The sequence below is a fragment of the Symphodus melops genome (assembly GCF_947650265.1).
Source record: "Symphodus melops genome assembly, chromosome: 5".
NCBI classification, from domain to species: domain Eukaryota; kingdom Metazoa; phylum Chordata; class Actinopteri; order Labriformes; family Labridae; genus Symphodus; species Symphodus melops.
In genome coordinates this window covers 14,169,061-14,195,685 of record NC_136695.1, presented here as the reverse complement: position 1 = coordinate 14,195,685, position 26,625 = coordinate 14,169,061, and the positions used below count along the sequence as shown (strand labels likewise).

At 38.2% G+C, this 26,625-nt stretch overlaps 1 protein-coding gene across 1 annotated transcript in view; it reads right to left on the bottom strand.

Annotated features, from left to right (window-relative positions):
- Window positions 1–26,625, bottom strand: part of LOC306824106 (RNA-binding motif, single-stranded-interacting protein 3-like) — a 120,487-nt gene that overhangs the window by 30,991 nt on the left and 62,871 nt on the right. Inside the window, exons 5-6 of the mRNA XM_079344087.1 lie at window positions 7,475–7,632; window positions 6,618–6,697 (exon numbers count right to left, since the gene is read on the bottom strand). Of these exons, the coding sequence (XP_079200213.1) occupies window positions 6,618–6,697; window positions 7,475–7,632 (238 nt within the window). The remainder of the gene's footprint in view (window positions 1–6,617; window positions 6,698–7,474; window positions 7,633–26,625) is intronic.

Sequence of the window (26,625 nt, the reverse complement as noted above, 5' to 3'; positions counted from 1 at the left end):
ATTCATTAACCAAGGCTTTCAGCAGTTGATTTACCAGTTTCATTTATCCATCAACGCTTCACTGCTTTGTAGATCACATGGTGAATAGGTTTTTTTTTTTTTTTTTTGGTAACAACCTTTCGCTGCAGAGACAGGCATGTGCATAGGAAATAAAAGACTTAAAGCCTGCAAGAGATGTTAAAAGGATGACATAGAGCTTGGTTGAAGAAGAACTCTGAACTGAACCACAAAGCATGTTTTAGTCTGTAATGTTTTGTGTTAAAATGACAAGACATGCTCAAAAGTGGCAGGGTGGTTGGATTATGTTGTGAAGAGCGGATCACATACTGTTACCACTCATTGAAGCGGTGGCACATTACAAACTAAGTCAGAGCAACATAGAAAGTGCTAAAACTCCAGCAGAGCAAACAAACATATCCAGCTTCTCTCTGGTGAAAGGAACACCGGAGAAGAAAAGCAGGAAAAGAAAAAAAAGGGGAGACCCTCAAGCACAGGTTACAATAGACACACTGGTTAAGTGCAGGAAACATAGTAAACATTATCGATCTTTGCTTTGGTGCCTCCACACGAGAAAGCAATCTTTAGGCAAGTTAAACATTTAGCTTATAATGGCACAAAGGTTTCAGATTTCACTAAAGGAAAGAGGGGAGATATATAATATTTGTGGGACCCCATCCTTCAACTGGGAAAAATTCTCATTTAAAATAAAATCTAACCCATTAACAAGTAACATTGGAAATCATTCAGTTGGAAAATGAGATCCAATTCCCAAATGTGTCAGAGTAAGGATTCCCCGAGCTTCGTTGAATAAGAAGCCATTTTTTTCCCTGTTCAAGCGTCAAAGAGCTAAAAGCCCTGCAGAGCGATATACACTCTAGAGGGTTAAATGTTCAAGCATCACATATGAGAGGGAAAAAAGGAATTGCCACTGAAATAAGAGGCGATATATATTATAAAAGGTTTATTCATATTGCTGTTAGCGGTTTCATACCATTAAAAATGCAATAGATGTCTGCTGAAATAAACAAAACTGCATGCAGCGAAAGAGAGAAATGAGATTTAGATTATATTTCCACTTATCATTCTAAAAAGAAAACAGATAATCTTCTCCCTGTGTCTTTATCTGAATTTGCTGCCCTTGTGACAGCCAACAGCCTCTTAAAATACACAGGAGCGGAAGTTTACTATATGTGAACGTTTCTTCTCAGAAACATGAAAAACAGTTTTTAAACATAAAACAAAGTGTCTTTGCAACTTTCAGAACATGACAGCAATCCGGGGATTTGATTATTGCTTCTTTAGTATCACATTTAAACGCCTGCAGCAATTGTAAGTAATAAGGGAATATTCTGGGAATAAATTCCCGAATTCTTCACAAATGTGTTCATAATGGTGTCTTATAACACATAAAAACATTTAAATCAAACTCCTCTAGAAAAATCTGTGAGAGAGGCTCAAAGTCAGGGTACCTGAAATAGTACCTTATTGGTGAAAAATGGAAAATGTTAACCTTTGCTTTGGGTAGTTTTTCAGTGGTTTACATGTAAAAGTGGGCGTGGCAAAACAAATGTTTGCAATGTATTCAGAATCCTAAAGAACCCTTGGTTTGACCCCTTACAAGCTACCATGAACAAAGGTTAACATTTTTACCAATATACTGTATATACATTTTTCTCCGTCCCACCATCTGATGTTGCAGGATTAATAGTTCTTTGTCCTGCCTTTCCCTTAGGTTGAGATACACACAGGAAAAGAATGAGAAGAACAATGAGTTCCCACTGTCAGTCAGGGTTTGAATACTAAGCAGGATGCTTTTAAAAATGTGTGCAGTCTTTTTCAATATTTGGTACAATCACGAGGCATTTAGTCCCCATTCACCTTGGAAGTGGTTCAATACTGTACTATCATAAATAGAACATTTATTGTATTTGATGTTTCTGATAATGAAGGAAAACATTGAAAGAGGCTTCTCGAGGAAAAAATGTTGTGTAATTATGAGGGAGAGCTGCTCTGTCAGACTTGGTGTCCACTTACATGTGATATTTAGAGCTAATTATTTTTCACTTTAAGAATGGCAAAAGATAAGATGTTGGAAGGAAAACGGGAAGGAGACAAATAATTATACAAAGGACAAAAAAGACAAAAAGTTGATAGTGAGCCTGCATCTTACTGATTATTTACTTATTTACAAAGAAGACCAGGTCAAATCAACTTGTGTTGCGTTAAACTGGAAAGCATCTGTATGGTTGCTTGAGTACCAATGATAATATGAGCTGCAATATGCAGTATCTGTCACTATTTGGGGATTAATTTTTACATAACGAAAAGAAAAGAAAAGATAAGAAAGATAGAAATCGTTGTGTATTTGTGTGTATTTTTGCAGTTATGAAGAACAGAATCAACTGTTTGATAAACACTTGCTGGTGCTTACACCCCCATTCACAGTAGGGTTGCAGGAAATAATGAAACATAAAGCACAAGGAATAATAATAACATGAAATAGTAAATTCACAGACTGATTTAGCTGATCTTACATTGAATGTCTAATTTTGGAATTATATTCACTTAAACTTGTAACACACAAGAAGAAGACATTTATTTATAACACATTTAATTATCATGAAAAAATAATACTGCTGGATAAAGGAAGTTTTTAATAAAGTTGATGTTTATAGATTTTTTTTTAAATATGAGACTAACAAAAAGGTATACACTAAATAAGGATTGACTAAACAACAGCATTTTCCGTATCAATTAAAGGATTGGGACAGCAAAATATAAGTCTGTCAGATCTAGTTCCTCTATTTCCAAGACCTGAGGAGTCAGGAAGCTGTGAATCAATAGGCTTCCTGTTAACAAGGGCTGAGGGAAGCTCTGGTCTTGTGATCAATGTTGGCATTCATTTGGCTGCTTGAGAATAAAATATTGCCGCTGCCTGTCAATACATCAGGCTGCATAGACAGACTGTGGGATTACTCAGAGGAACACGTCACGCATGACATGCACACATACTGTACATTACACTGTAACAGCAAAGCAGGTTTAACCTTTAGGTATATTGAGGGTTTTGTTAAGTCAACAAATACAAGAAACGAAACAAAAAAGGCCTGATGTAATGTTACTGCAAAAGCCTGTAAAACGTCAAAGACTGTCAGTGACACAGAAAAGCTCTGACATGAATCAACACAACCTGGCACGCTTTCTCTGAGTATCAGATCAGTAACAACTGTGTGAGTGTGTTGTATGTGTGTGTGTGTGTGTGTGTGTGTGTGTGTGTGTGTGTGTGTGCGTGTGTGTTTTGTGGATTAGTACACAACAGATCTGGTTGGCCAGATTCTCAGTTTAATCGGTTTGTGGTTCAGAGCAAATATGGTTTACATACATAGACAAACCAGACACACACACACACACACACAAGCTGTTTTAGTCAATGGCTACAGGAAGAACAATAACATAGATAGATAGATAGATAGATACTTTATTGATCCCGAGGGAAATTCAAGTACTTACTACTTAGCTGTTCTTTTTAACTTTTTTGCTATTGAGGCTGTTGATATTACCTGCTTCATTGTTTTTTTGGAGCTGCTGTAACACCCGAATTTCCCCCATATGGGGATCAATAAAGTTTATCCTTATTCTTATTTGAATGTCACATGTCACAGATGATGCCACCAAAAACTTCCCCAATTTACGGGGAGTCCTCGACCATACTGGATCCGTGCTAGGACCTTGCAGAGTCTGTGACTGTAATAAGATCCCCCAAAGTGACATAGAAAACGCAGTCTGACTCGTAACGTCCCACTTGTGGAAACGAGTTATTGCAACTGTTACTCTGTCGACCAGGAGGAGCAGTAATGGAAGCTAAAGTGATAATGTTTTTAGATAACTGCAATTCCTTGTAAATTTACGCAATGTGAAGCTGGGAGCTAACCAAAGACTTCTAGTATTAGCCTGCTTACACAACAATGCAGGCCACAGGTAATTGCAGCTTGAGCGAGGGACAATTTTGTCCTATGTTTGTGCTTGAATCCTTTTTGCCGAAAAGCAGTGTCAAAACACTTCTTTATTTTCCTCTATCAGAAAGTCAAACTTCTTTCCTTTAAAAGTCACTACTTATGATGGTTATATAATGGTGTCTGAAAAAGCTAATTCCTTTCTAAATTACTATCTAAATATGTTGTGAAATTAGCATGTTACTTTGCTACTTTGCTTATAGTGTTATCAGTCATGTTTCTTTTTCAGGAACAGTTAAGATACGGTGATTCGTAAAAGCTGCCGACAGCAGCAGCAATGATGCATCCCTCAGCTGCTACATAATAACCCCGCTATACATTACAGAGAAGCCTACTGTAAGAGTGTGTGTGTGTGTGTGTGTGTGTGTGTGTGTGTGTGTCCTGGCTAAAAATGATCAGCCAGTGATGCTGTACCTGATGAGGCACACTGCTGGAGCGTCTGTCTTTGTTTTCCATTTAATGTCCTTTATCTGATTGTTTAGTATCTCTTATCGCTTGCTCTGTCTTTTTCAGTTTGTTTCTCCTCACTTCAGCCTCCTCTTTACTCTCACCTTGTCCTCGTTCTGTTATCCACTCATGTTCAGTAACCTTGCTGTGCTCTCTCTTTCTCTCTCTGTATATGTCACCCTTTCAAACACACAAACATACACACTCCTCATCTTTTCTTCAAAACGAGAGATATCCAGAATCTCATCCTCAGTGCCTCTCTTCCTCCTCTGCTCCCATCTTTTCATCCTCCCTTTTCTACCCCCCTGTGTATAAAGGCAACAAGTCTGTGCTGTTAATTTGGGGGACAGATTGTTTGCTCTGGGGTATGTCTACGTGTTTGTGTGTATGTGTGTGTGTGTGTGTGTGTGTGTGTGTGTGTGTGTGTGTGTGTGTGTGTGTGTGTGTGTGTCTCAATTTGTGTCCTGTACAGTTTAGGATTTAATCAGTCACATCTTCCCACTAATCAACTCAAGGTGGTCTGAGGAGCCGGCAGCAGGGATGATGTTGATATATTATCAGTCAGATGGACCATGCTTTACACATACACACACATGTTGTACCACCAGAATACAGATATGTCCTCTTGCTTGACTATAGCTGAATTAAGTGACATACATTGTTAGTTGGATAGTGTAAACAATCCAAAAGTGTGTGCCTATATTAAGTAACCCAATTCATACAAGGCTTTTTATTTTCTAGAACATAAATAAAAATGTCATGAGATAATGTTTGGGTTTGAGAGGCAAAAGATAACCTATAATTTTCTAGAGTGAGGAAAAAAAATGTATAATGTTCTGTAGTGGATATTGGACCGTAATAGGTTTTGAGTGTTAATAATAACATTGTAAAGTACTATTCCTCTCAAGGATGGTGCATGAGAATTGCTTTACGAGTCTTCTTGCCTGTTCAGAGAGCTTTTATACTTCATGTCACAATGACATATTCACACACAAATTCACACACGGATGGCAGAGGATGTAAAGTACCCATCAGTACTAACTAATCCCATTCGTATCCCACTGACATTGCCACTAAGTAAAATTTGGGGTTCACTGTTTTGCCTTAGGAAACTTCAACATATGGACTGCTGGATCAAACCATTAATCTCAAGAGCTGACCAAGTCTACCTTTGAGTCACAGTCACTCCAAGCGTAATCATCCAGTTTCGTTTCAGTCGGCGTTGGCTGTGTGAGGAAAAAAAGGTGTGAAGAGCAAAAGGAGCGGAACGCCATGAGCTTCAATGCTATGTTGGAGCCGATCAGCAGTCCTCGTATGATGAATTAGCTCTTTTATTAATGCCTTCGAACAGACATCTGCTTGTAAGTGTAGATTAATATCAACATTGAGACGTTGTCTCTCAACACTTACTCCGTTCTTGCTTCTCTAGCTACTGGTCAGACTGTACACAATGACTCCCACAGAAAAGGAAATCTTGTCTTTAAGTGCTCACCTACAAACTGCTAGCTTGCCCTGAAAAATTGGTCATTACTCCCATAGACACAAATCCTCTTGGAACAATAGCCAATAGTTTCAGAGATTTGAAAAGTACTTAAAAATGCCAAATCCAAAACATTGCATTCAACCATCAAATACATTCCTTGATTGCTCCATGTTAAGTTCTTCCTGAATTAAGTTATTTTGAGATGATAAACGCTTTTGAATTACACCATTTTAGGCGTATTTCAAAGGAATTAAAAATGAATGATTTGTAAAAAGTCCTCATACAAAGTCCTGACATGAGTATAATGTTTGAAAAGTTATCAAAACTCAAGTAATGGGTGGGTTCTTGCATTGAAATTGAAATAATTTACGGCCCCACTTGTGCAAGATGCCCACCTCATCATTAAATATAACACATAACTTAACATTGTTGTTAATAGATCATAAATGACAAGGGTGCTGCATTCTCACTGATAAGACAGGGAAGGTGACTTGCAATAAACACACAAACACCTGGAACTTGTGTTCTATGAGTCAAAGCAACATGACCTTTGAGTGCAGCAACCTTTGTGTGTAAAGGTTGTATATGATGCATCTCTATGAGCACCCTGACCTATAGAGAAACAGTACAAGTGTATCCACTGCAATGCAAGTTTCTTACTGATGGACACCTACCTGTCATGCCGGGAGGGGTTTTCAAGAATTTTCCATTGAAATTTTGGATCACAACATCACACTTTTCTGTCGACTCCATCCTAGAAGAGAGACAGAGAAGGAAATAAGTGTCACTTGAGGACAGTTGGCTTCTTCTGTTACTATTTCATAATCACAAAAGGTACCTTAAACCGCAAACATGTCCAACATCACAGCAGATGCATTTAATACCTGCCTCTATATGGAGCTGCATTGCTACTCTTTGCATCTCTTAGTAAAACACCTTCAGAATGTGCATGTGTGTCTGTTTGTGTGTGTGTGTGTGTGTGTGTGTGTGTGTGTGTGTGCGTGTGCGTGTGTGTTTTCTACAGGGTTTCCTCTCCTTTGTCCCAGAATAAATGCTCCATTCAGTCTGATCTGTTGTGTGTCATGTCCTCTTTGTCTGCCCCATTCAGCTCCACTCACCCAATCACAGCTCAATGACTAATTGCCTGCTTGGCAAGCAAATGCCAGCATGTGAATGTGTGTGTGTGCGTGTGTGTGTGTGTGTGTGTGTGTGTCTTGGGTTTTTTCTTCACATAGCAAGTGACCCTGAAAGGATCCTTGACTGCATTCTAACCACTGGCACACTCCATGGTGTAACTGAGAAGACCACACACACACACACACACACACAAAAACACACACACACACACACACACACACACACACAGGAAGGTGATAGGTCAAGGGTACAAGAATTTACAGTCAGTGGTTAATAGCAGGAAGTCAACCCAGAGAGTTGGCGTTTATTGTTATTCTTGCAGTGTTCTAATTATGCATCTGAGAAGTCATATATGACCGCTTGTGTGCATGTGTTTGTATCTCCCAATGCGTACCTTGCAAAGCCTACTCCTCTGCTCAGGCCGTTGGCGTCCCTCAGTATCCGTGTGGAGATAACGTGACCAAATGGTTTAAGCATGTTCTCCAGCTCCTGCTCATCCATGGACAGGGGCAGGTTGGAGATGTAGAGGTTGGTAGGGTCCTGCTCCTGTTGCTGTTGGGAGAAACCAAAAAAAAGAGGTGATAAAAATGTGACCTTATTTCGCACCGGCAGCAGTTCAGGAGAAGTTTAATATTTTAGACATGTTTAAGATAACAGAGCACCAATCAAAGAGGCCTTCTGATACCTTGACGCAATCTATGTTTTCTCACATAACCGATCCATTTAAACTCATTATAAAAACTGCAATATTACATTATTATCACTACTTGTTGTGTGAGATCTTTTAATCAGCTTCAGTTCTTGTGGACATTACAAGTTTTGAACCTCTATTTGTTATTCATGGCCTGTATATCTCACTGATCTGAGCGTATACATCTTGAATTCCAGTTCTAAAAAGCATCTTCTCTGGATTATTTTGACTATAAAAAAATAATCAGATAAAACATAGCATATTGTTTATCACAGAATACTTAGAACCAAAAATACCAAGAACATTTGTTTTGAAAGCATTTTTTTTTTTTTTAAACAGTCACATAAATTATATTAGAGTATTTTATTTGTGTACAAAGAATATTATCCCAAAACTATTTCACAGTATTACAAGATCAATGTCTTAATACATTAAAGGTCAATTTTTTTGGAAGAAGCTCCTGACCAAGACTGAAGGAGGTAAAGAAGTTATCACACGATATGTTGTGACCCTTGTGACATCTCCAGAAACACACGCTTCCCTTGCTTCTTTTCAGGAACACCGTCTGCACCATAGACATAATATACCAAGACACCTCATTACGTGCTGGAACACATGAAACGTCGACACCATATTGAATGGGTCTCCTCTTTCTATGCTCGCAGCAGAGTCAATAGTAATCAATGGAGAGCGAGCTACTATGCCGGTATTTTGTGCAGTTTACGGTTGCAATAACGAGTGCAGCATTGATAACAGATCGCGTGGGATTACTTTTCCCATAGAAAAATTATTTTGGTTATTTTACCAATTATAATATGTCATAGCTAAATCTCTGCCATTTGTTACAAACGTAACCGTGTAAAAATCTGTAGGAAATTCGGGGAGTTCTGATGATTATTGTAATTCGGGATAGACCTTCCTCAGTAGAAATAAATGCAGAGCGGGTGTATCGGAGACCCATCCAAGATGGTGGCCGCGCTGATACGTCAACTCCAATGGACATCGTCAGTCTATGAGGCATCTACTTATATTATGTCTATGGTCTCTTTTGACATTGACATTTTTGACTGGGATCACCAAGAGTGTACAAAAGTTGAATAAAATACACAAAATTATATGCAAATAAAAACTACTTAATTTGTGGATAAAGTCATGGACTCTTAAGTAAGTCTGATTAATTTAAGCACTTTTGTCAGAGCTAAAACTTGTAACTCGGTCAGATTTGACCGGAACACAACACAAGAACATGAAAACGTTCTTAAATATTAAATGTCATACATCTCTTTGATAGATCAGCAGTTTATGTGCACAGAAAGGACTGGAGTTGAACAGAGAATTCCCTTATGTTAAGAAAATATGTTTCTGCTTGACTTGTAAGTGTCTAAAATGCTTAAAATGAAGAGAGGAAAATAAAGAACTTCCACTTTAACTCCCACTAAAAGCTGGTTTTGCAGCAATGAATGCATTAAAGGTTAAGGTGGTGGAATTCGGGTGTTTTTCTTTCCATATCTTTGAGTGAATATTCCACCAAAAATGTCTGTGAATTTAACTCAAGTGGCAGAACTCTCCTCAAAAGAGGAATAAACATTTCATTGAAAGGGCAGAGCAGCGGCTTTACGCTCAGTTCCCCTGAAGCTATATGGAAAAAAGCCCCTCAGGATTCATAGACGTTCACTGGGTTGACTTCAAAAACGTTTTTTTGAGTCAAAGTGGGAGCTTCCTTCTTATGGGCCTCTTAGGTAGTTGGACTAGTTTAATTGGATGTTTTTGGTCTGTTTAGCAACACTCTGTTGGAATAATTGTCTGAATTTGTCTGTGGTGTACTGTATATGTGAGTGAGTAAAGCACTGAGGATGGATGCAGGAGGATTTTGGTACCGAAACAGACAGACAGAAAAAAAAGTTCAATACATGATTTCACATTTTCATGTATTTTATATATATATATATATATATATATATATATCTTTGCGTCTCACAATTCAATTCGATTCTTGTGATCACAATTCAATTGAGAATCTATTTTCAATTCAAAATGATTCTAGATTAATGATTCAAAGTCGACTTTTGAATTAGTACATGCTTCAGTAGTCTGTGAGACTTTTGGAAGTTATAAAACAATTTTTGGAAGTTATGATCATTTAAAACTTTAGAAGATAAGAATCTTAATTTTTACATAATCAATTTCTTCCCCCACCTCTATCAAAATATGTTTGGTTTTAATTGTTGGTGCTTTCCGAGAGTTTGTTAAGGATTATTAGCTTTCATTTCTCCTCGTTGCCATAATGATGCTCATATCCATACTTGCCTTTGTAACAACTATGCTAATATACCAAATCTTTGTAAGGATATCAGTAATCACATTTGTAATAAACCATACATTTTCACATTGTCAACAGTCAGAAGTAAACAGAAAGTCTCTGATATTCTGCTTGTGCTCTAACCTCCAACAACACAAATATAAGTCATTGAAAGTGCATCCAGTGCAGATCTGGAATGACATCATGCCAAGGAAAACGAAACAAATACTAATGTATAGCATATGCTGCTGTATGAATCACACTGCATGGTAAGAATATAACATTTGAAGCTCAATTTAAGTGCCATGGCAAACAACGATACTCATTTCTCTGACTGTGTGTGTGTATGTTTTACTCCATGAACACTTGTGTGAAAGTGTGACAAAACTGCCACCCTATGTGCCTCATTTTGAGCATAAATATTTCCCTTCTCCATGGAGGATTTTCCTTTGCATGCTGCAGAGCTGTTTGATTTCCAGAGTGGGAGTTCCACTTCTGGCCGACTGTGACCAAAGCCATCTATGTAATCAGTGACTCAGAATAAGCAAAGCAGCTCCACTGAAGAAGAGTGAAATATTTTAACTTTTCCTCCGTCTGAATATCTCTCCTCGTTGGCAGGGATTTTCCTTTGGCACAGTCCAACACACAGAGTGGCACAGTTGTCTTCCAACACACAGCGACTGGCTTTTAATGTAATCATCCACATTTCTGTGCATGTGTGTGCGTGTGTGTGTGTGCGTGTGTGTTGGTGCAAGTAGTGACAGGCGAAAGCCTCAACATCAAAGGCATGGAGTCATACGTAACAGCTGTGCAGCCTGTCATTGATCTTAGAGTCATCTTTCTTACAGAGCGAGATCAATGAGATCATCATCAAACCCTCCTTTTTTACTGAACTGCTTTTCAACACAACGATTAAAACTTTGCTTTTAACTTCAACATTTTTAAAGCTCGTCTTCAAACAACAGCCAGGTGTCCACTTGAACGTTCATTCAGTTTGCATCTTCAAAGACTGTATAAAGGAAGTGAAGAAGCCTTCTAATTTCAACAGACAAACCTACGCAAAAGTGTCTTTAACTTGAACTGCTTCTCGTGTCAAGGCAACTCAACCGATTGTAAAAAGCAGACGAGACAGAGAAGAAAATTGCTCTGCTTCTCTTTTCTGCTGGACTTGGAGCATGATGCTTACAAGTAGATAGGCCTGATCAGAAGATAGGCCTGATCAGAAGATAGGCATCAAGACGTGCTTTAGGGCATGACTGTGCTCAATAAGTGGACAACACCCGTCAAACTGGATAGGGATGTTGCATCTCAAACTCAGCTTTATTTCTATAGCACCTTTCATACTTAAACATGCAGCCCAAAGTGCTTCACAGAAGAAAAGACCCTACAAATCTCCAACATAAGTTCTTAAAAACATAATCTGTGATCTCAGTAAAGATGGTAATGGAGAAAAAAGGTGAACTATGAATCAGTGGGTGGCTTTATAGTTGATAGTGCTACTACCTCTTCTTTATAAACTCCATAAAAAAAGAGGATTGATTGTGTTAATCCAACCACCAAGTATTACATTTTGTACGTTAATTATTATAGATTCAGATATGTTCAAATGGGAATCAAGTGAAAACACATAACATCAAACAGAGAAAATACAGGGTATGGATCGGTGGATGACTATAAAAACGTTGAGGATGGATCTTCACATCGGTGTTAGTGAGCTAGTTCTGAAGTGCAACAAAATATGTCACATTAACATTTAAACAGGCAAATCTTAAACAGTCAAACGGACAGACGGACAGACAGACAGACAGACAGACAGACAGACAGACAGACAGACAGACAGACAGACAGAACTTTTAAAACTTGACATATGATTCATAGAGTTTTATCTGCATAAAGAGAAATATGGTATTATGAAAATCAGTAAGGTGATATATGTAGCATCTTGAAAACTGCAGCACAGTGGCTATATTCAGTGGTTCTGGGTTTGCACATTAACAAATAACGGGAAGCAACATCTTAATAAGGCCTTGGTTGACAAAGAATTTACATACCCTGCTATAGTACTGCCAGACAGTGCAATAAAAAGGAGAACTATCTTTAAGGCAAAATGGTGAACTCCCACGGGAACATTCAGTTGTCCAAAGCTAAGAAAGTGAACCAACCATTACAAATCTAAAATAATTTGGTGTATAAATCACAAAATCTACTGAAAAAGCTACTATTTAGTTTCTCTGAGTTCCTGTAATTCAAACATATTAGCTCCAGTTAAAAACTAAGGGTATGCTCCACTGCACTTTCAACTCTTACTGAAGATGTGGACTGTATAACAAAAAACAAAAAAACAAGCTCAATTCTACAAAAATATTTCCACTTTCAGTCTACCATTGCTCTCTGTGTGTGTAGCAGAATTTCCTTGGCCATGGATGTCCAACAGAGACACAATGCTACATGTTCTCCTTGTTTCCCTGCCATAAAGACAGTAAATTGTAAAACAGAAGTTTGTCTTCCACTGTGGTCAGGGCAGTAACAAGCTAATTACATCCAAAGAGAATATGTCTTAAACACAATGTCATAGTGATTTTCCTAAATTCTAGAAAAAAAAGAGGGTCAGCTTTTTTTGTTTCACACACATTTTCCATAACTGTAATATTTCCTAAGCTCCTACAGTTTCTAATTCTAACATCTGTCTGCAACTCTTTAGCTGTATTTGTCTCATTTATCTTGTCTTAAACCAGGGAAATCACATTACACTTCAATAAGACAATCTCCACACACGTTTGTAAAAGTGTTTATTTTGCCAATGTACTTCTGTGATATGAAGTTTTAAGTGCTGTAGAGCATCCACATGCGAATGAACTCTGCTTGACTTTGCTCAAAGTTGCCTTTTGCTCAAAGTTACTTTGTAGTGATCTCTCACTCTGCATGTTGCAAATGACTCACCTCTTTCTCTTTTGCTGCCCCCCCTCCATCTTTTTGTCTCTCTCTCTCCCTAACATCTGTCTTTAGCTGGAAACAGCTTCACACCCACGGTGTCTCTCTCCCTGACTGTGTAGCCCGCCTGCCGGCCAGTCAGCCCATGTTTTCAGCCCCATTAAACTTCCTTGCTGAATCATTACAGCAGATCAGCATGTCTTATCATGCTACTTCCCGGTTAGCCTGAAATGCCAAAAACATCTGCTACATAGCTAAAGGGTAAAGAGAGGGCAAAAAGTTAGTTGAATACTGGTGGAAAAAACTTGATGGCTCTGAATGTGAGACAGATGGATGTTAGCTAAGACAGTGATTGAATGTCATTTTTTTTGCTACCTCTTTTGCATCTTAAATAGCAACACGTCACATGAGACATAACACATCTTAACCTTTCCAAGAACCCTTACAAAAAACCAGATACTGAAAATGGATGTATAGAAAAACATTGTCCAAAAAACAAGGACAAGGCACTAAAATTGAATTGGAAAAAAAACAAAACCCTGCAGAGCACTCTTTTAGAGAAGCAGTATATAATTCGGGAAATAAGACTTTCTATTCATTATGTCTTGATTCCTCCTTTTACCCTTTATGCTGGTCTTTCACTTAATCCTACTCATTTCCTCTTTTAATCCATCTATTCTTCCTTCTCCTTTGCCCTCCTTCAGCCCAACTTCGCTGTCCTAACTTCCTCCTCTCTCAAGTCCAACCTCCTTCTTAAGTCCTCTGCCTTTCTCCTCTACTTGCTATTCCCCCCTCCTCTTCCTCAGATTAAATCGTAATCTCCTGTAATGGTATCCTTCTTGGCCTAAAATGCTATCTGAATGCTTAATTAATATTTAAAGAGCAGATTTTACCTCCTCTTCCTATTTTCCTTTTCCTCCAGCATTCGTGTATAACACCCACCACCACAACCATCTTCATTTTATTTCTCCCTCATTTCCATTCATCCCTCACCTCTACCCCTTTTTCCCCCTCTCTTTGCATTTCCTCCATTGCCCTATTCCTCAAGGCAAGTTCTAATCTTTCATAATGATTGTCTGGGTGTCTAAACTCCCTGTAACGGCTTAATCAATACTTAATGAACATATCATAAATACTTTATGAACTCTAAACCCTGAAATCCCCAGGGTTTCATTAGCCATGGAGATATACACTATTCTCCATATACATGATGTCTGGAGGCTCACAGAAATCAACACTTGGATACTGAGTACCTCATCTTTTAGTCTCTGGTCAGTTCCTATTGCTGTTGGCATGCTGCTGCCTCTAATGTCATCCTTTGTGTAGACGGAGGAGCACAAAACAGACATATCAATGTAAGATGTTATTTTGCAAAGTTGTATGTTTAAAGCAACACGTGAAATCACTTTGCTATCTATTTTTGCAGGTGTCTTTTTCTCCAGGATATTTTCGAACTTCTGCATGGCTCAATTACTTTCTGGTGGTGTTTATTCAGATGTTGATGCATTTAAAAAAAAAATGACAATAGTTTAACCTTGACAATACTTAGCACCAACCAACTAACTGCATTGGACATGGCATTCAATAAATGTGCATTCCTCAAAAATGCTGATACCTGGAAAAAAAGGACTGGGACTTTTACTTTTTTTTTTACACAGCTGTGTTGAATACACCTCCAAAGCCTGTGATCGATCATAACAACGCACGGAAGAAGTCCTGTGAATTGGATTATTACATATACGTAAGTTCATTTATGTAAGTGAAAGATGCTATTTGAATAACATACTGAACAGAACACAGTTGGAAATAGAAAGTCCCTTTCACCTTGATGTACTTCTCGCCATTGGAAGTGTTAAATTTAATGTAAGTAATGACAACTAAGTGGTTTAATTTAGGAAGGCACTGGACTTTACTGTTGTCATGAAAGTGGTTCCAAATAAAGTATGAGGACTTTTTCTTTAGTGGATGAGTTTATCCTTTTGAAAAACATTTTCAGATCAAAATACAAAAATTAGCTGGTCTTTGGTCACACGATGACACAAAGTAGCTAGAAGCTATGGTGTAGTCTAAGAGGGAAAACTGAAGTAGTTGTGTTGGCGGAGTTAAGAATACTCATCTATTGTCGCTAATTGTGTCGTACTTAATGCTGCTTGTAGAAATCTTGTACAAAAGCACTATCACCCTCCATGTTAAGCGGTTGTCCTGTATATCAGCACCACTGTGATTGTTTTGTGCAAAATCACAACAATGCTAATCTTCACTTCAACAGCAACACATTCTCCTGTGATATGCTTCCATGCAACTTCGCCACATCCATCAACCACATGATGATGAAGGACACATACAGCATTCCCTATTCAGCACCCAAACGGCAAAGCTGGTTTATTCTTCTTTGCACTTCTGCGTTGATTATCTGGAGAGAATTTGGTTTAATTGACAATAAAACAAAACAAAACAAAAGAAGGCATGGCCTTTATCACCACTGTCACATCCTCTTAACTTCCAAGAAAGAAAAACTTCTGGAGCAGAAAGAGAAAACACTCTACAAACAAAATTCTACACCTGTTTATTTGTGTTTAATTGGCTGCAAAAGGTCATTTAGCTTAGCCAACTTTTTAAAGAACTGAGGAGAACATTCAAGCATCATTAAAACTGGGACTAGAGGCTTTTCAAGTGATGGCATACTTATAAAAATATTCAGAAGTTGAAAAGGCTGTTTTCCCACTCTGTAGCTCTCTAGTGGCTGTGAAATGGCAACGAAACTCAGTGTATTCAAAGAAATAGCAGCACACTCGACTTAGTGAGAGGGTGACTTCAATGTTTAATTCAATTTTGTGTTGGGAAGAACATTTCTCCTCCAATGCCAGTGTCTTAACACTCTGCATGACTCATTTAAAGCATTTAGAGAAACCTCTCTAGATTGTTGGGGCACCTGCTCTAATTCTTACACATGCAGTTATTACTTTGTGATTACTAAGGCTTTTCAGCAATTTGCCAGCCTGTTTGCTCTACCTGAATAATTTTGACTGTCTTTTTTCTTACTCTCTCTCTCTCTCTACACTGTGTTTCTGCTGTGTGTATTAAGGCTGGCAATTCATCACATAGTCAGTGCACAGTGTAGTGCACACAAGAGTATACAGGCTGCTTGTCTGCCAGCCATCCAGAGCTGGAATCAATCACCCAATCCTGAGACACCAAAACCATCAGGGAGGGTCAGACAGAGATAGAAGAGCAAGAGAGACAGAGAGAAAGCTAAAGGGAGAGAGACAGGGTGGATGTGGATATACAGAGAGATTAAATAAACATTTCCTGAGCTGAATGCAGATAAAATTGCCTCATAAGTAGATTCTTCCCTCTTGGGATTGATGTGAAAGACACTTTAGACTCACAAACAGACTAAACAACAATCAGGCCTGGTAGTGTTACATCTGTCGTGCTCTTCTTTTTTGATGATGCTGTTGTTTATTCTTCAGTCTGACCACACAAACACAACGTATGAGTGTGGGCCTCATTCCTAACAGCTGAGTAGATCTTTAATTACCTGTGGTTGTGTGGTTGTTGTTACTTTTTAGCAGTGAGACTCTGAACCTTTTGCAGCCCAAAAAAACCCAAATGTGGAATTTAGACTTATTGAAAAAATATGAGGTTTTGTATGTTGTGAGGGTCTGCAAGAAAAAGGCCTGCGATCCATTTTTGGTTGAAGTTAAGTTTGCAATTTTGGTAAGATCTCTGAACTTAAACACTGTGGGATGCCAATTAATAAAAATACATTTTTGAAGAGTCGCAAAACTAAATGCAAAACACATGAACATTGGCATCAGAACAAGCTTCCTTGCATTACTATAAAAAAACATTACTGACTGTTGAAAGCAAAGACAACTATACCAATGAGATAAAAAATAAATCATCAACATAATGCAAGGTCTACACCCCTCAAATCTATACAAATAAAAGATATAAATGCATTTAAATTGATTTTATGTGCACAATACAAACACTTCCTTCTCCCTATCTCGGTTTCTTTTCTTTCTCTGTCCTCCTCTGTGGTACTGAATGCTGTAATCAAGGCTAATGGGACTCAGCTGTTGGCCAACCTAATTACCAGGAATGCAGACGGATGATCTGAGACAGACCTTCACAGAAACACACACTCGCATGCACGCACACGCAGTCACACACACGCAGTCACGCACACACACAGTCACGAGGCTTCCAGAAAAATTGTCTTTTTTTTTTCATGCACCTGCCATTCAGAAAAGTGTTTACAGAGTGCGACCCAGCATGTGTTAGTTTTTGTGGAATTTTTGTGTGTCTGTGTGTAAACTAAAGTGCCTGTGAGAGCATGAATACATGCATTTGTTAAAGGTCAATAAAAGCTCAAGCTAAATTTCCATTCCTTGTTCAGTCAGGAATTCTTGCAGCAAATGACATTCAGCTAGATTTACGCAAAAAAATGTTCGACTCTTTATTTCTCTGTTTTTATCAAATGAATAATTCAAGCGATTTCCAACCTGAGACTTTCACTTTCATTCATGCTTTTTTGCCTTGACCCAAATTTTCAGTTATTTTAAACATACACTTTTTTGAGACAAACAATGAACAGTCAAAGCAAAAATGCATCAACCTTCAGTGGAAATTCAGGATCATTTTCAGAGGTTATTTAAAATATTTTTATTGACAAATAAAATTAAGCAGCGTGCAAAGAGCTTCAAAACTCAATGTTTTCATATTAACAGATCAAGACATTTTACCTTTAAGTGGTTCTGATGGAGATGACTATAATTTTCGACAACACCATTTCCGTCTCTGTGGATGATAATTGTGCATCCTATCTGACAGATCCAATTTGTTCATATTAAAAGATAACAGAACAATCATTGATTAAACTGGAATGTTGAAACACATTTCTTGTTTGTCTGATTAATGTGTCTCTATGTCATTCTTGGCCTTGTCAGCCTGATGTCGTAGCGTCTGCCTAAGGGAAGCTCAGGCTTAAGGGAAATCCTTGCTTTCAATGATTCATGGAGTCTGGAACCAAAGAGGGAAGTTGTGTCTGACTCTGCAGGTACACACCCAGATTTCGAGAATGGGCGAATTGTATGTGTGTGTGTGTGTGTGTGTGTGTGTGTGTGTGTGTGTGTCAGTGGATCAGATCATAAGCATATATCAAAAATAAAAACATACACATAGCAATTAGCAAGGTAATCCTGGTTTTAGAAGATCAAAGCAGGAAAAAGGAAGACAAAAGGAAGTGTGGAAAAATAAAAATAGAAGGAAGATAGGAATAAAGAACAATCAACAAAAAGCTGAATTTGTCAAATGCTATTTCACATTTTAGCTGTAATATTCTGCTTATAAATATTTTCTTGTAACACCAACACTGTACTGTGAGGAAAAACTAATTTCATGGACGATTATGGATATTTTGCCACACATTTTTTCTAGCAGAGACAATGCTAAGTAGCTAATTAATTAACAGAAAAAAAACAAGGGCAACACACATGAGCAGTACAATTTCAACAGTTTCAAACTGTCTCAGAAAGATGAGATTCAATCATAAACAATGGTATTATTTAATTTTCATTATATGGTCATATAAATCAATTTAGCAAATGTAGGGGAAACAAGATCATCTCTGGCCGTGTGTCTTCACATAGATTAGTTCAAGTAAAAAAAATACTTTTAATTGTAAACCATGGTCTTAAAAATGTATACCAAACTGTTCGTCACGGTGTTTGAATCACTGGTTATAGGGCAATGCAAAAACGGTATAAACATGTTTGCTGTGGCTTTTATGAGGCCCAACAGCCTCAGTAATAGAAGAAAAACAGAAATTCATCCCCGGGGAACACCGACTGTAAATAGTTGATTGAAAAGGACTCTTTAATAATAACAGACAACTTCTATAAGTTAGGAAAACAAATTGTCGTTAAGCTTTAAAAAGTTCTTCACGCACACTTTTAAACAGGGTATCGATACGATTGATCATTAGAAAAAAAAAAAAAAAAAAAGGTTTGACATTTGATATCATGTTGTGCCTGAATGATTAGGTGCTGTTTTCTATTCTAGCTTTGTACTGTTAACTATAAACAAAAACAATCAAAACTAAAGTCACTGTAAAGATTCAAACTGTTTTTGGCGTTGAACGTTTTAAATTCATTTATTTTGATTACAGTCACTAATGTCAACATACTATTTGCTGTACCAAGTAAATCAGTTTTTTATGTATTTTCTTGATAAAGTCTTTCTAGTAGTATTATTATTTTTTAGAAAATGTCTCATAAGTGTGTCAGTACATGTGGAGGATACAAAGCGGTCAGTTGGTGAAGAGCAAGATTCATCAAACCTTGCAATCCTGAGTGCATGGTCTGCAGCCTACACTGTGAACCTGCACTACCTACTCTAACAGATTGAAAGCAACATCAGCTTTGCTCCCACAGTACTATGACTCACATTCTACCTGCTCCATTTCTTCTCTCGCTCTTCTCTTTTCACAGAATTGCTCCTTGATTGCCTGTCTGTATCAGAGCATTTCATTAGAAAAATGCAATAAACCAGAAGGCTTGCTGGATAGCTGGATTATCAAAGAGGAAGCACTTTCTTGGATAAGGGAAGAGAAAATTAATAAAGAAAGTTTTTTAGACAAACTTATTGAATGCAGTTTTTTTGTTTCTGGCTTCCCCGCTAATGGCATGTGTCTTGTCCTCAGACAAATTATTGGAAAATGAAGTTAGGAGCCACAGCCAGAGAGAAAACAAATTAAAGGGAAACTGCAAAATTAAAAAAGTTCTGGCAGAGTGCAGGGGAGGAGTAGGTTTGTGCTCTCGGCACTGCGGTGATTAAAACATAAAACATTGGCTCAGACACAAGAAATGGCTCAGAGGGAAGAAGGAGGCGCATTGGATTCTCACAAAACTTGAAGGGTATTTCTCAAATGCATCTGGTTGCAGACATGCATGCAGTATGGTGGCTGCCAATCTGTAATGGGCCAAACGAGGAACAATGTGCTGCAAGTTTAGAAAATGAAATTCTAACATAAATGTAAAGGAAAAGTGTGCAACTTTCTGATCCAGTAGAGGTTGCCCTTGAGCATCAGCATTGAACCAAAACTATTCTGTAGCCTCCGCTTTCCTCCAGATGCACACCTCCAACCCCTCTCCACTCGTGTTTGCACCAAGGAGTAATTTATTAGTATGCACCAAAATCAGGCACTATTGAGCATAAGCAGCAGATTAAATTGTTCTTTGCTTGAGCTGCACTTGCTTGTGTCCTGCATTGTTGTGTTAGCAGGTTAATGTTAGCACACTTTGGTTAACTCAAAGCTTCATACTGCACATAATTTGACATGGAATTACCTTGCTCTAAAAATACTTAAAGCACAGTATGCAACATCCAAATACACAGTGTTTAGGTTACAGTACTCTTTTTCTCTCTAGTTGTTGACAACCCCCCCCCCCCCAAAAAAAAACAACAACAAACAAACAAAAAAACAACGTCCAATGTAAAGACGACTTGGACAACAGTACAGCTGGCGTGACGCATGCTTTCAAACATTGTAGGCAGTCATGACTCAGAGAGATATTTACTGTACATAGGATAAACTTGATTTCTGCTGTATTTAGGTCTAAAATGTCGCTCATTCTTACTTCCTTAAAACAAATGCTACGAATTAAGAAACAACATGCAAACAGCCAAAACAACTACGTTAACATCAAACATGAAAATGCGAAAGAAAACTCTGAAGATGTGGTCATCAAAACTAAAGTGCCCAAGGCCTGTAGGGTGGTCAGTGGATAGTACATCATTGACAGCACAAAGTGAGGGAGACTCAGGCTTGGTTGGGAAAGTGGCATAGTTTCATTCGCAGCACATTTTCAAAATATAAATATTCACTGAAGATTGATTGTTTGTCAGCTAGTGTAACGTAAAAGGGGAAATGCTGTGAGAAACACAAGGTTCAGTTAACAAAAAGACTTGATTTAGGCTTTTTTTTGCACGCAGTGTCCTTTTGATGACTGAATCTTTTGCACAATGCATCTATTGTATCCTGCAGTTCGCCATTTTTGGATTCGTGTAACAGTTGCCCTTGATTAAAAGTGAAGAAAAGTGTACGTCAGAGTGCAAATGAGTGGCTTTAAGGCAAAAGCTACATCCTTTTTTCCCACCGTAATTGTGCTGCAATAAGAAAAAATGAAACTGTCATATCCAAGGGCATATAACACTTGCAGCCCTTATTAAAGTTACACTGGCTGGTTGACTTGCTGTATTATGGGGAGTTAAGCTGACCATATCCACCCACACCTCCTGCTGGCCTCGGCTATAAAGTCCCAGAAGAGAGGACTTCTGGTTTACACTTCAATAAAAGACCTTTTTCATCAACTCTGCTTTTCCCACTACATCTGTCATGCTGCAGTCGAGTCATCAAGGTCAAGAGGGAAGTGTAACTGCTATATTTGCGGTTTGGGTCACAGTGAAACACTGTTGGACATACTGTACATTTTTCCTATCTGGGCTGCTGAGAAGCTCTACTTCAGTATGTTGATGGTTCAATTTACACAAGTGCAGTAACCTGGAGTGTATTTTGCTAAATATGTAAGTTGCTTTATATGCATATATTTCCAGAGTGGCTCTATTTTGTAAGTGCTGTCTTATCTTTTTATTTATCTTTAGCATTCTAAATTGCAATCCAGTTTTTTCCCTTTAAAACCAGTTTTCATGTTCTACTTGGTTGGTTTAAAAACACATCTTTTAATGAGGGATTAGCTATAATAACAAATCAACCTAAAAACAAAAACAGGAACATCTTTACTTGGTTGATTTTTACAAACTGTAATATGAGAGCCAGAGTCAGTCAATCTCTGCCTTCTATTCTCACACCATGTGTGCATGTTGTGTGGTTTACGCTAACACCTTACACTATTTCATCCTGATCAATGCCTTTGTCCAACAGACCCAAAGCCCGAAAGCCATAGCCTGTTGCCATGGTTATCTCTACTCAAAACTGGAGGGATTAACCTCCGGGGGGATGGCTTGGGAAAGAGAGAAAGAAGGAAGGAGTGGAAAACATGAGGGAAAAGTGAGAGGGAAAAAAAAACTTTTGGTCGGAAGAAAATAATTGTAAAACTAGATTGAACCAAATTGCCCTTCTATCCCCCATCGTTTTGATGACGGATAGGTAGGCAGATATAGAAACAGAGAAAAATAGTAGAAAAATAGAAGAAGAGAAAGACAATAGAGGGTATAAAAGAGAAGGTAGGATTTAAGAGTTTTACAGGTGGCTCTGTCCAAGAAGTGCAGTTTTTCTTTGTTTGTAAGATCAAAATACTACTCTTTATTTAAAAAACAGTTATGTGACTATCTTTATTTACCCCAACCACATAATCAACTTTTCATCCTTCTCAAATGTTGGTGTGGTTTAGTCTGTTTATCTGCTGGCATCAATTTCAAAACCAAACTACACTGAACCTAAGCCCCCCTGGCACAGTCCAAGTTGTAGACTACACATTTACAGCAACATGTTAGAACATTAAACTACAATGCTGGTAGAAATTGTAAACTGCTCCAGTTTTATACGAGAAGGCGGCGTTTTAAACTTCTCTCTTGTGTGCTGGCGCTTTGAAGATATACTGTACTTGTGGTGTGTTTTGTTGTGATGCAGAGATTTTCTCACCGTCTTTAGATGTCGGGACAAGGGCACAGAGGGGCCAACTGACAGCTTGCCGGACCAAGGTTATTTACTTTTCGAAGGGGAAAACCAGCCCGAGTCAGCAAATACTATGAAAAAAGGGCAGCTGGCCACAAACCTAGACACACTCATGCATATGCACGGACACGGACATCTGACTGTTTCGTCTTTAGTACATGCATGAAAATGCACACAGATTGCCCATGAAAACACACAATTTATATACACACACAGCGCCAAGAGGTTTACACTCCTCTCTGGTGCACCATTGAGAAAACAGAAGCCTAATTACCATCATATCCTCCACCAAGGACATGCCATGACAGCAAACTCAAACTCACGTTCATCTTTTCATTTCACCTGTACAGACTACATCCTCTGGACTAATCAACATTTCCAGCTAATTTTCAGCAGGTTTAGAGGACCTGAAGACACATCCAAGGCAGTACCATGACCACTAATTTGACTCATATTAAATCTGATGACCCAAAACACAATATTAAGCATTTATCCAATCAATAAGCATCGTATTAGTAACATACAAGCATGTACACTCACACAGAGACACACATATAGAAAGAAAAAGAAAAGAAGCAGCGATTCCATTTGATTTATTACAATAGCATGCATCGAGGCAGAGACCCAAGCACCTCTATATTTAACATTCATGGTAGCAGCCGGGAATTTTCATCCACTCTCTGAACCATGGCTGCTAATGTCCAATTTGCCCTCTCCAGCCAGTGTGAATGCTCCTGAAAAAAAGAACCGCCACTGGCTCTCTATTGGATGTTCTTAACTCTTCCCATAAAATGAAATTTTCTTTTTGTACCTGCAACCCGAAGGTAAGCCTGCAAAAGTACATACTGAACAAAATTATTATTACTTTTGCTTTATGTGCATAGCAGTCTTATTTCATGATTATGGAGACATTAGGATGCCACGTCCTTGACTTTTAGAGTGTCTGTTGCTGCAAGGTATTAAATCAATGTGACATTTTAAAGCACTGATTATATGTGTGCTGTCTCATATATATATACACTCAAATAAATTGACGTCAATTTATCAGTTTGAATTATCATCTGGCGTGTCTCCTTATCCTTCAAACTGCCAATAAATGTTAGTTAACCAATAGGTGGTAACCTTTTTCTTGTTTGAAATATTCACAAAGTAAAGATTTGAAAGGGAATTTGCAAAGTGAATTATTAAGCATTGTGATCGAGTTTCAAAGGCTCATATTGTTTGGGATTCAACAAAGAGTCTTCAACAGTAAATCTTCTGAAAGAGGCTCATTCTAATCAGTTATTATAATCATTATAGCAGCGCCAGTTCTAAACTTAAATTAAGAAACAGAATGTAGAAAGTTTATTGAACAATGGGAGACATATTTATTCAAAAATGATGAATGGCTGTGTAGTTATTTCAAAGGGGATTTATGAACTTAATAATTTACAGTAACAAAAAGGACTGCATTTTCAACAGAGAAATGGTAGGGAAATATGCAAGTTGGAGAAATGTACATATTTTGTGGTACATGTTCATAACTCCATACACAAACTGTCCTCAGAGGAAAATTTGCTCCCTGGTTTGAAGCTAAAATGCTCCGACAGAAGTTGTGATGGGGTTTTCGGAAACGGGGAAACTGTAACTCTCCTAGTAGCTTTAAGCTCGAAGCAGTGTTCCAGGGACCCTTTTTATTTATTTATTTATTTTAAGAATGTAGTTTGAGCGTTTAGTTTAGAAAATATAGCATGGAATTGATTCACTTTTCCAACTTTCAAATTTCCCTACAGGTGCACAATCTACATTGTGCACCTTTAACAATATTAATACATTGTTGACATGTTCTGAAGAGAAAGATGATACAATCGTGAAATCAGTTCTGCAGAAATTTACGATGTTTGCCAAATCTAGCACTGCAGAGCCACATGGATAGTTTTAGTTTCACTCTGTAATCTCTGGTGTTATAAAATCCACCAGCTGCAGCAGATAGCGGCATACTGTTCTGAGTGTGGTTCTGTTCAAGGAAGCTGAGTTGTACTGTCCCAGAGTGCTTGCTGGTGGCTGAATTTAATTAAGTCTCTTAAATGTATTATTTAGAGAGCCATATAGATTTTAAATGCAAAGTTGTGCATGATTGCCGTTAGTGTGATTCATCACAATATGAAGAAAATTGATTGACTGCTATAGGCAGTCATTCATGATGGAACTGTCTTTGCACTAACACGAGCACTGAAAACTTCACTTGTGCTTCACACAGACCTAACTGTGTGTATAGTTCTTATTGAATATACATCTGTCAGACAGTGCTGACATACTATAACCTAGCTGCTAAAGATGCATTCTATATATGTAGCATCTTACATAACAGTGTAACAGATCAAGAGCTAAAAAAAACAGATTTCGAAAGATACTGCTGCATTAATCTCGAAGAAAATATATATATATTTTTTTTTTTCTAGAGACATCAACATGTGTACAAATCTTTAATTTAAGTACATGTTACAAGGACCAGTCGGCATTTTAGGTGTTGGCTCCACCATCATCATGATTCCCTGTGCTTTCCTGTTTGGATCAATAAATACATCTGACCCTGAGAGACCCAGTAAAAACTCTCAAGAGGTACTGTAGATGTGGAGCAGAAATATTTAATTGAAAGACAGAAGACAAGGGAAGAAGTAGAATAGACAGGTTGATAGGCAAAGCAAGAGGAAACGCCTCATTGGTTTTCAGTAAGCATGTGCAGATTCAGATGCACTAAAAGGTTACAGCATTTGATTTGTGATATTCTCTCTCTCTCGCTCTCTCTCTCTCTGCAGGAGCAGTTTGGATACTGCTGTCCACAAAGTTTGATCAATGTCTACATTATGCTGTCAGATTGCGAATCTATCTGACTCTGCTTCTGCTGCTGCTGCAGCCTGCCCATTGACAAACAACAAACACCCTGGCCACCAATAACAATGAGAGATGCAAGGACTGAACAGCCAATCAGATCAGAGACTTAATAGTTTCTCATAAAACAGGCACATTTCAGTCAGCCGCTGCTACCTCTATTAATGTACTTCATTCATAAGTATTCCACAGTGTGTGTGGGGAACATTAAATTCAGCACCACTCTTTTTCTTTCCTCTACTTTCCTTTTATTTCCTTCTCGCACTTCTTCCGTCTCCTTGATTACCCTGCATTTCTCCCTCTCCAAGCTCAAGCAGCCCACTCCACGTTCAGTCCATCTCTCTCTCTCTCTCTCTCTCCATCCTCCCTTGCTACATTTAGGGCTTCCCACTCCCTCCCTTCATCAATCTCTATCCGCATCCTCCCTCCCTCCAGCAGCCCACTCAAAGGCTGATTCCACAGAGGGAAAGACTGCAAGGAGAGGCGTTTTTATAGTGTTTTCCAGTTATCTCTGTCCTTATAGAGCTGTTCTCAAACCAGCTCTGTCAAATCCAAACCCCACCCCAACTCTTCGCTTATACATACTCAATTCCTGGTGTCTACCATCAACTAAGTCTGGGTTTACTTACATGTGCTTGGGCAAACACTACATCCATTACATGCCCCTTGTTGTTTTTGTAATTGTTGGCCTGAGGGAGATTTCAAACATAAACACATTTTATTTCACGGCCACCACCAAGACATGCAATTTATTTGATTTAATTAATGATATCTTAGTGAAAACATAATGACTGCTTTGTATTAACAATGTTATTTCTGGCCTTTAAAGTGTGTTGACTGTACATTATGTAGTTGTATTTTATTTGAGTATGACCTCATGTCATGACATCATGGTCCAGATGCTTTGTTTTTTCGGCTGAATTATTTATTCCCTGGGTTTGGATTCAATCTTCACAAACTAAGAGGAGGTTCTCATGAAGCAGAAAATGCCCCTTAAAAGGTCTTCAATCATGGCATTTTCCTTTTCAGCACAAAGTCTGGATTTGGAGA